We start from the raw sequence: 16,127 nt of genomic DNA, 5'->3' as shown, positions 1-16,127 counted from the left end.
CACCTCTTTCTGGAAATAGGACACAGGAATCACTTCCTCTTCTGAGTTTCATTAGCCCTCCTCAGCCCACTAATCTGGAGTTTATGACTGCATAGGAATAAGAGCTATCTTTCTTGAATATGAATTTATCTTCTCAAATTAAGTGTAAATTAGGTTGTTTGAGGGCTGGACTATGGGTGTACTTCTGACCTCCCATCGCACCTCATATCAAGCTCCACACACAAAAGGCACCCAGGGATCTACTGTCTGACTGTATACGAGGCCAATATGCAGATTTTCCAGTATTGCACTGACCTTGACAGCAGCACAGTCTCTGATATCATAATCCTGCTGAAACTCATTTGCCATGATCATAGTAGACACCTTAAAAGACAAAAGAGGCTTGAGAATTTAAGACTGATGTAGAAATATTTACAGTTGAGATCTAATTTAGGCAGCTTTAATCATTCAGGCACATTCATTTGGCATGGAAGGAAAACTTCATCTCCTTTTTTTGTTTCAGGATGCTAAATCATGAGAGGACTTAGAAAATCTCATAATGTCATCAGTTTCCAAACAAAGGAATCTATAGTCTCCCAAGTAGAGGTTAACAGTGTATTAAGTTTGCAGCTGGAGTCAGAGTCAGGCGCTTGCAAAAGACTTTATTTTTTGCAGATGTCAAAATGCTAGTTATTCAATTCACTAATCCAAGATAAGCTCGTTTGAAAATGAAAGTCAAGGAATTTTACTTTTAGAAAGAATACACAATGAATTGACACAACTGTAATGTGGAATGAATATTTAATATTTGAGAATAATTTGCTCCTATATGTGTCACCTAAAACCTCTCTTTAGATAATGTACACATTTGAAATAATATTTAAGGCCTTTTTAAGTTTTCATCAAATTATTTCCCCAATAGGTAGTTCCTTTTTTTACATAACTCATATTTTTTATAATAAAAGTAAAAGCTTCTCATTGTGAGAAAAAGGGGGAAAAACCCAGTACAATGTAAAAGAAAAAAAATCACTTGTACTATCCAAAAATGATGTATTACCCAGCCATAGATCTGTTTTTATATTTTTTTAGATTATATATAGAGACTATACTATTTTTTTAACTAAAAATGAGATTAGTAACATTTTTTCCCCACATACATGAATTTCCATTTCAATAAGCTCCATTTTCATAATTTTAATGATTGTATGATATGTGAACATATTATTTAACAATCAGTTATGGTTATTTAAACCAATACTTCTTCCATATCACCCCAAACAAGAAAGTTCAAACTTACTGGGGTACGATCACTCCATTGCCAGGATCCTTGTAAATCTGGGCTCCTTTTATTCAAACCTATCCACAGCCAACGTGGGCCACTATGTAAAAAGGAAGTGTTAAAGAATTTTGAGGACAGATTTGGCAAAAATATTTGGCATATGTCTCAAGTGTTTAACACTTGTAAGTTTGTCTTGTCACTAACTGAAAAGTACAGTTTCAAGCTATAAAAAGAAGTCTTCTAAAGTGAAACCAAACCCAAAATATGGGATGGTATTGAACAAGGGTCATACTTTTTAAACATACATTTTGAGTTATATTCTTTATATGAAAGGCTAAACTATTCCTCTTCAAATTTAAGAGGGGAAAAAAGTGTCTGATTATTCTACAATTTCTACTGCAGAGCTTTCATATTAGGCAATGTTTTCAGATACAGTCAAACCCAACAATGGCATTTCCTTAAGATATCTGTGATACTACCAAATTTCTTTTCTTTAAAACGGAGAACAATTTGGCTAAGTTTTTATTAGACAAGATTTTAGAAAAAATACTTAATTCCCACTACCTATTAAGTTTAAAGTAAAAAAACAGTCAAATATTTTCTAAATGCCCAACTCCATGAGTTACACCAGAGCAATATAATCAAGCAATCCTGTGATTATATTGAACACTCAAACTATTATACTTTTGTGTATAAGGCATTGAGCTAGGTGCAATGGTGCTATAGAGAAGTATGAGAACTAACATCTATCCTCAAATGACATATAAACCAGTCAGGGAGGTAATACAAAATCTGCATAAATTTTAAGCACTATAAAAGTTCTATCAAAGAAGAGCTCATTGTGGACTGCAGGAAGTCAGAAAACATTTTGTGAGGTTAGTAGGACGTCAAAAGATGGCCAACATTTCTTTTGGGCCGTAATCTGAATTTGGGCACTGTTTACCACATGCCTGTGTCCAGACTGGCTGAGAAGAGAAAGGACAGGTGGGTCTATACCACAACTTAAAGAGGCAGGGACATATGTTGTAAGTGATCCCTTCCCCTAATTACATTTATGTTCTGTCCAGAGAAATACTGTCAATATAAATGGAAGTTATAATAAAAACATTTTATATCATAAAATTTTTACCATAAAAATTTTTTCTCCATCTCTAATCCCATTTGAAAATATTCTCTGAAATGTTTTATACTATTTAGGCCTTAATAAGTGAACCATTTTCTATGTATTTTTTTTTTTGGTGATGTTGATTATTTTTCTATGTAATTTAACCTGACTGCATATGGTATGTATGATCAGTACCTATGAGTATATATTTTATGTGAATAACAATAAATATATAAATGTTATATGCATATAAATATGACATGTATTAGAGAATGGGTAGGATCCAAATCTAAACCTTACTCTCAAGCTAAATAGAATGTAAGGAATATATGGAATGTATAGCTACAAGCCTACTGGGAAATATGTCATTACAAACATTTGCTAGTGAATCAAAGGCTACAGCAAACTTAATTTTAAATTAATTTCTCATTTCTCAATAAAATAATTGCTTTTCTTTGGCTCAAGCATTCCCTCATATTTTATTATCAATAAGTGCTTTTTCATCTTTTCAACTTCAAGCCTTTCAACTTTTTGCAGTGGAATATAAGGACTGTACCCTTTCTGTTTTTATTGTTTTACTGTATTCTTTCAGAGAGAAAAATCACCAATTTGTAGATTTAAGATAAAGCCAGTGGAGACAAATTAAGTCCAGCTTGAACTTTGCAGCTATAAGAGGAATTTACAATTTTTGTCTTCAACTAATTAGAGCTTTCTTACAGGCTTCCAAATTTATCATACTTCCTGACTGTTGGATTTTCAAACCACAGGGTCTAGATAATTGCCATATGCAGTATAATTAAAGACAGATGGATAAAATAAAGAGGTTAGGTTTGCTTCCTCATGTTTACTTGGGGCTATAACTTCGTTTCTTTCAAATCTGCACATAATAAATTTGGGCCTAGGGAATTTGTGCAGAATTTTGTTTCCCTAAAGTAAGTAAGCATTAGGTATTTTTATCTTTTTACACAATCAATAGTACAACCAGGAAGAAGATCAAAGACCATTTGTCACCTGCATTTACTCTATACTCGGCTCCCACAGAAAGCCTCTTTAGAGATCTGTCCCCAACCTTTCCACCCCATCCTCTCTCAGCTCTACCTCTTTTCACTTAGAAGCCTCTGCTTCCTCGGCTCCATCTCAGAGAACGGTTCCCTAGAGGGCACAGTTTGCCCCGTTGTCAAAAATTTCTAATCTTCAGTACTTTCTGAGACTGAACTTCATTTCAACCTGGACATTTATAGTTTTCAGCTTCCATTTCAAGGGATTCATTAGTGTGTTATAAATATAGGAAATAGTAGCTACTTGTGGGGTTTTTTTGGTGTGGTAAGAGGTGGAAAATATTTCAATTGTATCTTATTCCTGGTTTGACCTGGTTTATCTGAAGGCAGATAAAGAGAAAAAGAAATTGGAAATCACATTCATCATTGTACCCCTTGAATGTGGATTTTAGAAAATTTGAAGGAAAAAAAGGATAACTGGGGAGTAAACTGAAATTTTCTCTTTCTCTATAAAGTTCTTCTACTCCAAGCACTAAGTATACGGTTTTAATGTTATTAGGTTAAGAAGACATTGCATGAGAGGTTAATATGTGTATTTGCGTTAACATTCCTACTCTCAAATTTCCTGCTGCATCTATTTTCTAAAGAAAACAGTATCTCAGCCTAACTCCCAATAAATAATGTTTGATGAGGGTGCTTAGTCTGCAAAGCCTTAGATTTATATCTAAATCCATTCACGCCACGTCAGCGAAGGTAGTGCACACAGCAGCAACAGCATCGCAAACAAGGCTTTGTTCTCTAATCCTCAAACTATTTTTGTTCTACAATGGCCTTCCCTGATGGGCTGTCAGTTGCAAAGATGTTAGAGCCTTAATGACTTAGTGCACCATGACTCCTTTTCATTGAAATACAAATAGAGATGTAGAATTTAGATTGTGAGAAGTATAGAAGTAATCTGATTTAACTCCTTGGCATGCAATACACAATTTGGGCAATGGACATCTTGCTGAGAAAGGTCAATTCCTGAAATAAAACGCTAAGGCACGTAAGAAGTGAGCTTTAGAATCATTTTCTGATACAAATGGGTTTGCTTCCTTCCTTCCCTTCATGGTTATAATATTGGTTTTAGAATATGTTTTCTTTCTAAGTATAGCATGAGCAAATGATTTCTTTATGAATGGAGCACATATTAAGCAGACTTAATATGCTAATGCTTAATATGGCATTGTGTTAGCTGCTGCGATGAGTGCAAATAAAATATGTCCCTCTGAGTGAAAGGATTATGGTATTTTGTTTTTTTCTTTGTGCTTTTCTGTTTTCTAAATTCAATATATATTACTTTTGTGACCAGGAAAATTTAAACATTGTACATTCTGTGGAAAATAAACTATATATATAGGAGAAGAAAATGGAAAAGATTTACATTAAATGTTAACTATATTTCTAACTAGGAGCTAGGATTTGAGGTGATTTTTTTAAATTGTCTTTTTTACATTTTCCAAATTAGATCTAATGAATTTGTATTAATATTTTACTTGGGAGGGGGGACCTCAGCAAGTATAATCAGAAACAAACAAATCAAGAGCTTCCTTAATTACCTCTCAGACATTAGTTCTGTTTTCTAGAGCAATCTGTTCTGTATATAGAAGCTCTTAATGCTCATTTATATCATATACAATATTCCATGTCCCATGAATTGATGCACAGATATCTACAACCTCATTGCTTAGTACTTAACCGTGGCTCCTTGTTCCAGTTAAAGTTCCTAACTTCTTGCTTAATGTTCTTCAAAATCCAGTTTGTTTACATCAGTAACACAATAGTTTAAAAATACTTTAGTCTAGACAGTATGATACTGTGTGTGTCAAATTTGAGATCTAGGGGCCAGTAAGTTGCCCTGCTGGAAATTCTCACTTTCCAGGGCATTAGAAAGGCATGTGCTCCACAGGCGGCCACCGCAAGAACATGAGTGATCCGAAGCTGCACAGAGGCTTTGGTCCTAACAGAGGGAAGGTCAGAAACGCGTTTATATCAGTGAAAGTAAAAACTGTTAATCAGCATGATATTAGAAATGGGCTCTTGACTGCTGATGCTGTGAGCTTACAAAACAGGTTGTATGAAATGTTTTGTGCCTACTTCAATGAAGGTTTGTCTAAAAAAATGTATGTGCAGAAAGACTTGGCCTGAGTTTTGCATTCATTATAATCGACTCTCAAGGTCAATGCTAATTATTTCTATGATCTGAAGGTGTTGCCTCTTGTCTTAATTTTTAAGGCGGTGTTAAAAAACTTGAACTTTTAACAGAATTTCTCAGTTTTGAAATATTTTGTGGTCCCTTCCTTCCAGGAAGAGAAGGAATCATATTCTTTGGGCTACATAGGTAGTAATTGGCAAGATTTGTTTTAGGAGTCTTTCAACAGCATATAGTTGTATTTCATTACTGAACAAAATTGCAGATTTAGAATTAAACATAACTGATAGCAGTTAAATTTGGTCTTCTGCCATCTTGCTTTATGCTGGACTTCACGCTTTGTTATTTTATTTTTTATAATTTGTTATATGGATTTTTTCCACCCATTACATATTCAGTAGATGAACACTCTTTAGCATTTTATTACACATTATCTTAAAGTTTTTAAAATGTACACAATTTGTGTTTCTAAATGTGATTTCCAGGTAAAATGAGGAATTTATTATACTTTTAGGTTTCACAACCATTTTATCTCTTTACATCCTGGTTTTTATTTATAAATAAGAGCTGAACACATGGTTTTATTAAAATACTCTTGTATAAGTTTCCCTTTCAGGATTTAGGATAATTTTATTCTATTTTTATAATGACATATATTGCATTATTTAGACTTGGGGTTATGTTTTTATGTTATATATCTTTCCTTCCAATTCTTTTAAAATAAACAAACTACTCTTGTTCCTGATTTTCTTATTCATCTCTCAGCTGGAATATGTCTTTGAAAGTTTTTTTTCAAAAGGGAGCATAGGTGGTATGTATCGATCACTATCTTCACAAATACAAAGCAACGTCCTTTTCTAACCCCCACCATTGGAACTATAATACATTGCAAACATTTTCCACCTCAGAACTCTTTAGATGGCAGTTTTAAAATGACTTCTTACATTTAATGTCCTAGAGAAGAAGGCTAGTTAGATTTTCTTTGTGTTTTGGTACTTGTTTTATTTATTTATTTATTTTCCTGTTTTTCTTTGAGGTCAGAAATGTATTCACTAGGATATGTCTAGGTGGTAATTTCTTTTTCATAATTTTGCCTGGTGTCCCCAGAATCCTTGGTTTAGATTTGGGTCTTCTTTGCAGTTCAACAAAGTGAGGGAAGAGAAAAATTAATTTTTGAAGTTGAAGCCCTTTCATACCCATGATTATTCCCAGAGCTTCAAATAAATGTTTCACCTGTGATGGTGTCACGTGGCCTATATTTCTCCATGTTTCCTTGAGGGCATCAGGAAAATCATCCGGGAATCTTCCATCCACCATAACATCAAAATTGCACGGCATATCGATTCTGTCTCTGTAGCATCTCTGACCACTTCCGTTTTCCCACCTTACTGGCCTTCCTCGGTGTAGTTCTCCACTAGGGGCGGTAACAGCCTTCTAATCAGCTGCCCTGCATCTACCTACCTGCCTACCTACCCTGGCGCTTTCCTCCTCACTCTCTCTCTATGCATGCCTTTACCCACGCTCCAGATTCTCGACCATACTTTTCTAACCCCCACCACTGGACTTCATCATGCTGTGCAAAAGGTGGGGACTTGGTCTCCCTCGTCTTTGGATCTTTCAGTGTCTTGCACTTAAGAATGCTTGATGGTCAATGACTGCTAAGCACTGAAGGACCCTTTTAGAAAATAAAACAGCTCTGAATACCTCCAGGACATCAAATTTAGCACAGAAGATCTCATTCTAAAAGTATTACCTGAACTGGTCCATTAAAAAGTGAGAAAATTCCTTTATTTCATCCATATGACTGAGGCTAGGAAGGTGTCCTCCAAGTGCCTGGCAGAATCTCTCCGCTTCTTCCCAGTTCCTTTTTCTTACAATTCTTTCTATATGAAACAGCTTAACAAAATCTAATGTTAATTTTCTTCTCATATAATCATTATATTATAATCAATTGATCAATTCGAGGCCAAAGTGGGACCCCGAAATATAATAAGAGGTATAATAAAAACAAAGGTAAATGCACAAATACTGTGACGCAGACAGGACCTGCTGAAAATGGCAACTAAAGGCCAGCAGAGGTGCCAGCTGCTACTGCCGGATGACCTTGCTCGGCCAGGCCGGAGAGCTGCTCCGAACCTCACATATTCTTTTGCATTCTGAGGACCCTGAGAGGTCAGATGAATCAGCTCTAAGGCTGCAGAAGATACATACCGATGCTCAGGGGACAGGCGTCTGCAAAGAAATGTGCTGACGGTGTAACTGTGGACAAATCCCCTGAGATTTGCACAAGTATGGGACAATTTTCTGATGAAGAAGAATTAAAGGGCAGACTGCACTGGCGAGCAAACACTGGCGAGCAGGGAGTGGCAAAACAAAAGCTGCCACTTCAGACCATTTTTTTGGTTTATGATGACTGATTTTATGCCAAAGGAACAACAGTCATTTTAAAAGGAGGAGAGGAGGAGCAGATGAGACAATGGCAGACTGAAGTATTGGCCCTAATTCTTCAGTTCCCTGTGATGTAATTATACATTAGAGTCATGGCTTCCTGGTGGGTGAAGTATACTTTCCTGTACTTTGAGTTGAGGCTTGGCCATGTGACTTTCTGTGATCATTGGGATATTAGGGGAGGTTAAGTGAGCAGAGGACTGAAATGAGCTTACACGGCCAGGCTTGCCTCTCAGGCTCCAGTAACTGACTAGGAGAAGAACAAGCCCCTTGATGGCTGCTGCCCCTCCCGCCTGAGACCCAGACTGAAGGGCAGCAGATCCCAGCTCTTAGTCTGCAGTCCGGCGCAGGCTCTCTGGGCTTGAAAGCAGAGCTGGCCATTCAAGCCCAGATTCAATCAAGCCAGCAGTATCTGACTCAGAGATCTGTGAACATGGGACTGAATGTTTGTTGTCACGGCCACTGAATTGTGGGATGGTATGGAATGGTTTCTTTGTGGAAACAGTGAACTGATACACACCCTAAATTATTATTTTTTACATGGTTAGAAGTGGTAGAACTCTGTGGGTTAACAATTATTAGGATACAAGAATCATAAGCAAAGTGTCAGCATGGATGCATCTCACTCAACCTTCCAGACCAAAGAAAACTAGGAAAGAGTCAGTTCTGGCTCTTGTCCTGCTCTTTCAGGTAGGATATGAGTTTATGTGGCGATAAGCTGTCTGACACCAGCTTCAGTGGTGCCCTGACAGGGCTCTGTGCTCCCAAACACTCTGGCAAGTTACATACGTGTCTACGGAAACGCATAATTGGTATGACGACATGAACTAGGAGAGCAGAAAGACAACTTCCTTCAGGAATCAAATGAGAATGCCACTTTACCTTATAACAAGAAAGACCCGAGGGGAAATTATGCCAGCCTTCAGGACAGGGGTCTCCAGGCTTGGGGGCTGCTTCTTCCGGCTCAGCGGGCCCAGTTCTTTTCTTGCAAATTGAAAGTGCTCTGAAACGTCTGCAGTCTTTCACCTCCCACTTGCCAAGAGGCTTTCCAGTAGCCATAGCCACACATCCACCTGGAGAAGCTGGGTTGAATTGGAAAGTTTAATTAAAAATTACATTTTAAAATTAAAGTCCAAACATCTTCTAGTGTCTCTACCCTTTATTTGAGCCAAGGTGGGGAAAGAGAATAAGAAAAAAAAAATGGAGGAAAGAAATGTGTTGCTCATGATAATAATGATGATGATGATTTTAATGTAAAGAAGTGGTCATTACTTGTCAGGTGTTTTTTTAAATGAATTGGTCCTCACAAAAACCTACAGAGTGGATTCTATTGTCATTCTGAGGTTCTGTGAGAATTAGTGACTTAGACAAGGCCACATGTTAGTAAGTGGTTGACCTAGGATTAGAATCTAGGTGGTCTGCATCCAGAGCTATGTCCTAAACCAATATGCTGCTCAGGATAGCCTAAGTGGCTCATATTAGCTCAACAGTTTTGAACAGTTCTTAGGCAATTTAGGAAACCTCAAAACAAAACGCTTCCAGATTCAGATCCAGAGGAAGGGCTGGGACAATAAAGGTAGAAGGAGATACGTGGTAACACACATTTGTTTACTCTTTTATGGCAGCCAGAATTTTATTTATTCACAATAACATTAAAAGATAGTTTGTATTTTCAGATCCACTTTCCAGATGAAGGATGAGTGGCTTGCCCACAAGCATAGTGAGTAGTGGAAGCAGAGCTTGAACCCAGATTTGTCTGGCAAAGTGCCATGCTCCCCTTTCCATTATACCGCACGGCCCGAAGTGTGACCCAAGAAGACCATACATGGAAAGTAATGAGCACAACTTCCAGTTCATCAAAAAAAGAAGCCATAGGGTCTCATGTCTCATACTTAGATGTGGACAGCAAGAAGAACAAAGAACTGGGAAAAAGAACACTGTGTTACCCTGGAAAAGTGTATCACTTTTTTTCTGTTCTGCCCCCAATGGCTCACCCATGAAAGACCAAGCTGGCTGAAGCTTGGAGTAATAATGGTGAAGGGAGCTTAATGGCAGTTTTTCTGGCTAAGGGACTGAGAGAATAGCCATTGTAGTTATTTCCTAAGCATCTGTCTAACCACTGAGGCTTATCCATGAAGAATGTGACATTAGCTCTAAGATGTCTGAATGTCTTAAAGAAATCGTGTGTTTTATATATTAGAATATTCTAATTTGAGGTGAAATTGAGCCAGGATTAGCATCTGTATTCTCCATCTTCTAGAAGTAAAAACATAATTGTCTAATCGATTCCATTGATATTTATGGTGGAAACCATGTGTTACAAATGTGGGCATTCTCTATTTGAAATATTTTGTTAAATTATATGCTCACATGTTGCAATTTCTGTGTTATAAAAAGTGGTCTTCATGACTACATTGTGCAAACACAAGAAAATATAAATGATTCAAAGGGAGAAAAATTGAATGTGTCATAACTGCTGTCTTATACAATGCCAAAGTCCTCTAAAAAGCTTTGGATTAGATATCAAGCAATCTGGATTTTAGCAATTCAATAATCCAGGTAACTTTTGTCAAGTAAATCACCTTTCTAAGCTCTGTTTTTTCAACTCTACAATCAGAATGGACTTCTGGCTCAAATGTTTTTATTATATGGCTAATTACGATCAGTACTATAGGCTGGTTAAAGAAGGATGAACTAACTTTCAGAAGCAATAGTATCTACAATATATTGCTGCCTTACTTCTCACCCATTGAGAATAACAGAAGTAAACATTCCATTTTGGAGAAAGAAGCTAAGCAGGGAGAGGAAAATGGAAAATGCTTTACAATGAACCTTCTACATTCTATTTGAGACTCACATGGAAAAGATAGAAAACTCACACTAATTGTTCTGGCTCTGTGTCATTTGACGGTGGTTTCTGAGAACTGAGTTTTCTGGCTTATTTTATTGGGTTGTTTCCAAGGATTTAGTAGGGAAGATATAGTCACTGCTTCTGTCTATGGTTCTATAGATAAACTCTGGCCCTGAAGACCATCATTTCCCTTACATTTCAAATGTAAGTGAAGAACATATTTGGGAGAAATGTTACATTGCACAAGTTACTGCCTTCCAATACTTTAAAGGCTCAGGCACTCACCTGGCTCAAGATAATTCCAGTTGGAAAAGGTTACAGCCCGCTTTACTCCACCAGCACTTGCCCAACTATACTCTCCACGTGAATCTACATCTCTCAGGCCAGTCCAGAAGTATTTTACTGAAGATTTAGTATATTTTTTAATCATATCATTCAGGTATTCTTGCTCAAATCTGAAAAACAAGAGTCAAACTAGTAGGTGTTTTACAATGATTGGATTACTATACAAGTTGAACATGCACCTTTTTCTTTGGAAGATAATTTAGCAAAGTTCTCTAGTATGTTTACTGAGGATCATACCTGCTAGTTATCGTCAGATTACAGTTCGTTCCAAAAAGGACCGCATCCTTGTAAATCTTATAACAGGTTTCTCCATGCCTTTCCCAGCCCTAAGTCAGAAGAGAAATATCATTACATTGTCCTCTAGACTAACGATGTTCCCCTCTGACAAGCAAAGTACTGCTCTATCGATAATATATCACAAATTATAGAAATCAAGGACATGTCTAGTGAATTCACATACAATAGGAATGGGATACAACTTCACAGAAAACATCCACAAGACTGCAAGCCTATGTCAGAAGGTATATCTTATCCTCTTTACCCCTAGCACCTAACTCGTCATATGAGTATAATGCTGTTGACTGAATTATTTTTGAACAGGAATAATATAAATGGGAGGAGTAAAGATATCAGCATCGAGTATTGTAATCACATACATTTTTATAGAAATTCATGAATACCTCACTCTTTTTCTTATAATTCTGTTTTCTTCTGTAAGAATGCCCATATGTTACAAGTACTGATCTCTGGCTTACTTAATGTAAATGAAGAGAAGTTAGTAATTTCTTCTATTTTCCAAGTTGAAATTATTTAAGTCTCAGCTACCATCCCTAACAAAGAAGGTGCAATATTGCTTAGAAAAATTTAGACAGGGATTTTACGTACCTCGCCTGGAGGACACATCTCACCAGATCTTGTATCATTCATCTCTTCTCCTTTTTTCTTACATATGTATTTAAGTTTCTGTTCACATGATTGGACTTTCCACTGACCTAGCTTTTACAAAACAGAAAAAAAATTTCCCACAAGAGAAATTATTTGCCATATATTTAGAATTGAACTCTACCTTATTTTACATCAAGATAGTTTATTTTCACAAAACTATGAAGGAGGGGCCAGAGGAGGAGGAAGAGAAGAAGGATGAATCCTCAAAGCTGAGAACCACTGTGGGAAAACGCTGTGCCCAACAGGGCTGCAAGGCTGGGGCTCACGGTCTGAATTTCATTTTTTAAAATAAGAGTAACAATAAAGCCCTCAAAGGACACTTAGTATAGAAGCTGAAGAGAGAACTCAGCCCACAAGCAGTTGCCAGTGTCTAATCTCCTTCTGTATGACGTGGCTGATATCCGCCCACAGATTGAAAACTTTTGGGCCATGTTAACTAATCGCTCCATCTCAGTTTCCTCATATGTAAAATAATCATGGTGGTTAGAATAGCTACACTCTAAGAATTCTTGAATTAAAAGTTTCTTCAAACTGTACTTCAGTTTAGACTTCAGAGTTCCCTCTTTCAAATTACTACCTAACATTTGTGCTTAATTTTGTTTAATTGACTATGTCACTGCTCTCTTCAAATTAAATGTCAGTAAATCAGTTGTGGAAACAGCCAATTTGAAACAGTAAATCAGTTGTGGAAACAGCCTGTTGTGGAGTTATGCTATCAGCTCATTCCTGCCTATGGGGCCTCATTTTATCTTTGACACTGTTCTTAAGACATTTTAGTCTTTTAAATAGAGCACCAAATGTGACACCTTTCTAAATCTATCTCTGACTCTTTTCTAGATACATCTTTACTCTTGAAACAGTTTTAAATACACATACCATTTATTGCTTCCACTTAAGTCTCTCCAAGTTTGGGTTATGCAATCAGCCTCCTAAACAATTAGGAGTCAACAGGAAAGCGACACTAACAAAATGCGGAGGGACTGAACATCCTTTCTCCTCAACATACAGCCTGTTTTGGACTCCTAACTAAAGCATATTCAGTAAGTGTTTAAGCATTCTACAGGAGTAAGATATTCTCTGAACAGACCTAATTTTTTAATAAAAAGAATAAATTTCACTTCTCAAAGTAGGATTAATATAAAACTTAAGTTGAACATGAATGCAGAAGATGGGATTTTTCAGGTTAAATTGTGGCTACATGCTAATGATAACGCTGATGGTCCTCAGAGAAAGCAGCCTATTAGAACCAATCTGGCACAAGAATCTGAGATCTTCAGACCAGAGCAGATACTCTCAGACAGGAAGTGGATTGCTCATTTAGTTATTGTTTTACTTACCTTTTTCAAGTAATTACTAGGAAGATAATCTACATGGTGCTTCCCTATCATTTTCTTTTCCAGCTTAATCACAATATCCTAACCAAGGTAGTCTTAGTATTATTATTTGGCATAACAATCAGAATATAAATAAATCACAGGTGGTTTCCTACCTTTCCTAAATAAGAAACACAGTTGGGAGTCTTATTGTAGGGAACGTTTGGCTCATTCTCATCCCAGTATGTTAGAGTAACTTCAGTACCATCTGACCACTGAAATAAAGTTGGTATATTTATGTTCTTAAGGCCTGTCCATACTTCTTCCTTGGCATCTAAAAGAAAAATGTCTTATTTATTTGGTGTCACTATAGTACATACTTTAATATGTATGCTATTACTGGTTTTTACATTCTGATATGGGGTTTTAAAGAGCCCTGATGGTATTCTTAAACAGTCTATTAAAATGTTAAGTTAGGCTTGGTGATGAGGGCTTTTCAGGTCACTTATGCAGGTAGAGGACACAGGTGCTACAGCTATGCTAAGATCTGTAATGGGGTGTTCCCGTTACCTGGTCTAGATAAACCTTTATGGGTAACACAGGTCTCCCCTGGTATCCAAAAGTTTGCTTTGTTGCCACAGCACTTTTATGGAAGACCTACATTAGTACCTAACCTATTTTCTCTCATCAAAAGAAATCCAGAGGATTTTCACCTTCACAAAATGGTAAATGCTTCTTTGCTTTATGCCATTTCAGCTTACAAAAGGTTTCATAGGAATGCTCTGCTTTCTGAGTGGGGGAAACCTGTGATGAAATTCTACAAATATAATCATAGATATTCCATTTAGAGTAAGAATACTGCCCATCACTGCCCTGGAATGACTACGTTGCCTTCCCAGGTAAAACAATTGGCACCACGCTGGTACACAATATGTATCTACTATTAGCTATTACTATTTGTGATCATAAGAGGAGGTTATAATATGGGCTGTCTAGTGCATTTTTGTTCTTCAGTCCACAAAAGTGAAATAATCATTACATAAGTGTTTGAAGCAACTTAAATAGCAGTCAGCTTATGAGAAGAGGGAAATTATTCAGGTATGGGTTGTACTGTCAAATTGGTAGCCACTAGCTACATGTAGCCATTGAAATTTGTAAAATAATTAAAATTAAATAAAAGCAAAAATTCGGTTTCCCTTGTTGCCCTTGCTACATTTCAAGTGCTCAGAAGCCACAAGTGCCGGGTGGCTGTTGTGTTGGACGGCGAAGATGACAGAACAGATCCTGTCTCTTCAGAAAATTCCACTGAACAATCTGATCTCTAATGATCAAAATGTAAGCTTTTCATTCCTGCTAAGGGTCTGAAAATAGGGATGTTTAAAAATGTTTTAAACCTCTCAAATAGGATATTTTAAAAACTTACCCCCGCTATGGAGTTTTGTGACCACCACCTCCACATCAGCTAAGGAATGAATGCTCATGAGGTGGCTGTCAAAGCCTTTGCATTTCACTTGCGCCTTATCCCAGGAATCACTGTCGTTTACCAGCAGATAGCAAAATCCATTATTTGACAGCCAGCCTGCATCACAGCGGGTATCTGAATATGTCCAAACATCTGGGGGGAGAGCAGCTATTTATATTCCAGTAGTTATTTATATTCCAGTAAAGATACATCTATTTTGAACCAATAACCTTGCAAATTCTTCTTTCTTGACTCATAAGGGTTCTGGAAAACTGGGGGATATGATGTCAGACAGTCCAGTGAAATGAATTTATGTGATGCCTATGTCTACATAGCACCATATGAGGGACTGCAGAGATTTAGATAATGATATTATTTTAATGTGATATAAAGGTGCTACATGGCTGGGTTCAGACTATTGAAGGAGGGATTGCCCTTAGTCCTACTAGAGAGAAGAACAGTGTAAGGTAAACCACTTGCTGATAAATCTCCTGGTTGGTACAGGATTTGTTAGCTTCCCTTCCAGGCTCTGCCTTTGGGAGTTATGAGGTAGAATCTCCTTTTCATGCATGGTCAGCTTAGCAAGACGATGTGCATTAATCTCACTTAAACACTACGGACAGAGATTTGAGCAACAGAATAACACATTTATACACTTCACACCCAAGAGCGGACAGCAATGGGGGGAAAGGGCAAAGGGCATCTCTCAACCTCTTCCTTCCTCCTCTCTGCTAGACCTATAGTCCTCATGGAATTGGTCATTCTTCGTTTTTGATTGTGATAAAACTCACTCAAATGATGGTCAAGAAAGATTAGAGAGACAGAGTGAGGTATAAAACCACAGAAAATACTCCTATCAACCCCTCTTAGTAGAACTAGAAAGTAGCTTGGTGACCCAGACTTCCTGTAGTTAGAGAACTGTTCGGAATATCTGTGGTATGAAAACACAGCATCTTAAAAATGTGCACAGTTTGTTTTTTACTAAAGGATAGAATTCAGATACAGCTAGCTTTTCACACTTGCAAGATAAATCAATTAACTTTAAGGGTTTGAAATAGCACTTGTTATTATCATTATATTTTACAATTATGAAAAGGAACAGAGGGAAAAAAATCACACATAATTGAACTTAAAACAATCATTTTCCTATTCTAGTCTTTGTCTTTATGAATACATATTTTTATTAAAATAAGTAGGATTATCATTTTCTG

General features: G+C 36.9%; 1 protein-coding gene across 4 annotated transcripts in view; it reads right to left on the bottom strand.

Moving 5' to 3' along the window:
- The window catches only part of LOC118911699 (CD302 antigen), a 114,313-nt gene that overhangs the window by 76,045 nt on the left and 22,141 nt on the right, over positions 1-16,127 (bottom strand). For 2 of the 4 annotated variants that reach the window (XM_057505539.1, XM_057505540.1), the window contains exons 7-15: positions 14,878-15,084; positions 13,631-13,788; positions 12,082-12,192; positions 11,434-11,522; positions 11,137-11,306; positions 8,883-9,082; positions 7,306-7,448; positions 1,277-1,358; positions 295-363 (exon numbers count right to left, since the gene is read on the bottom strand). In XM_057505539.1, coding sequence (XP_057361522.1) covers positions 295-363; positions 1,277-1,358; positions 7,306-7,448; positions 8,883-9,082; positions 11,137-11,306; positions 11,434-11,522; positions 12,082-12,192; positions 13,631-13,788; positions 14,878-15,084 — 1,229 coding nt within the window. The remainder of the gene's footprint in view (positions 1-294; positions 364-1,276; positions 1,359-7,305; positions 7,449-8,882; positions 9,083-11,136; positions 11,307-11,433; positions 11,523-12,081; positions 12,193-13,630; positions 13,789-14,877; positions 15,085-16,127) is intronic. The other 2 variants (XM_036884037.2, XM_036884040.2) reach the window with 1 other exon arrangement.

The sequence above is a fragment of the Manis pentadactyla genome, chromosome 8, assembly GCF_030020395.1.
Source record: "Manis pentadactyla isolate mManPen7 chromosome 8, mManPen7.hap1, whole genome shotgun sequence".
Classification (NCBI taxonomy): Eukaryota; Metazoa; Chordata; class Mammalia; order Pholidota; family Manidae; genus Manis; species Manis pentadactyla.
The sequence above is the reverse complement of the archived record's forward strand: the minus strand, read 5'-3'. Positions and strand labels throughout refer to the sequence as shown.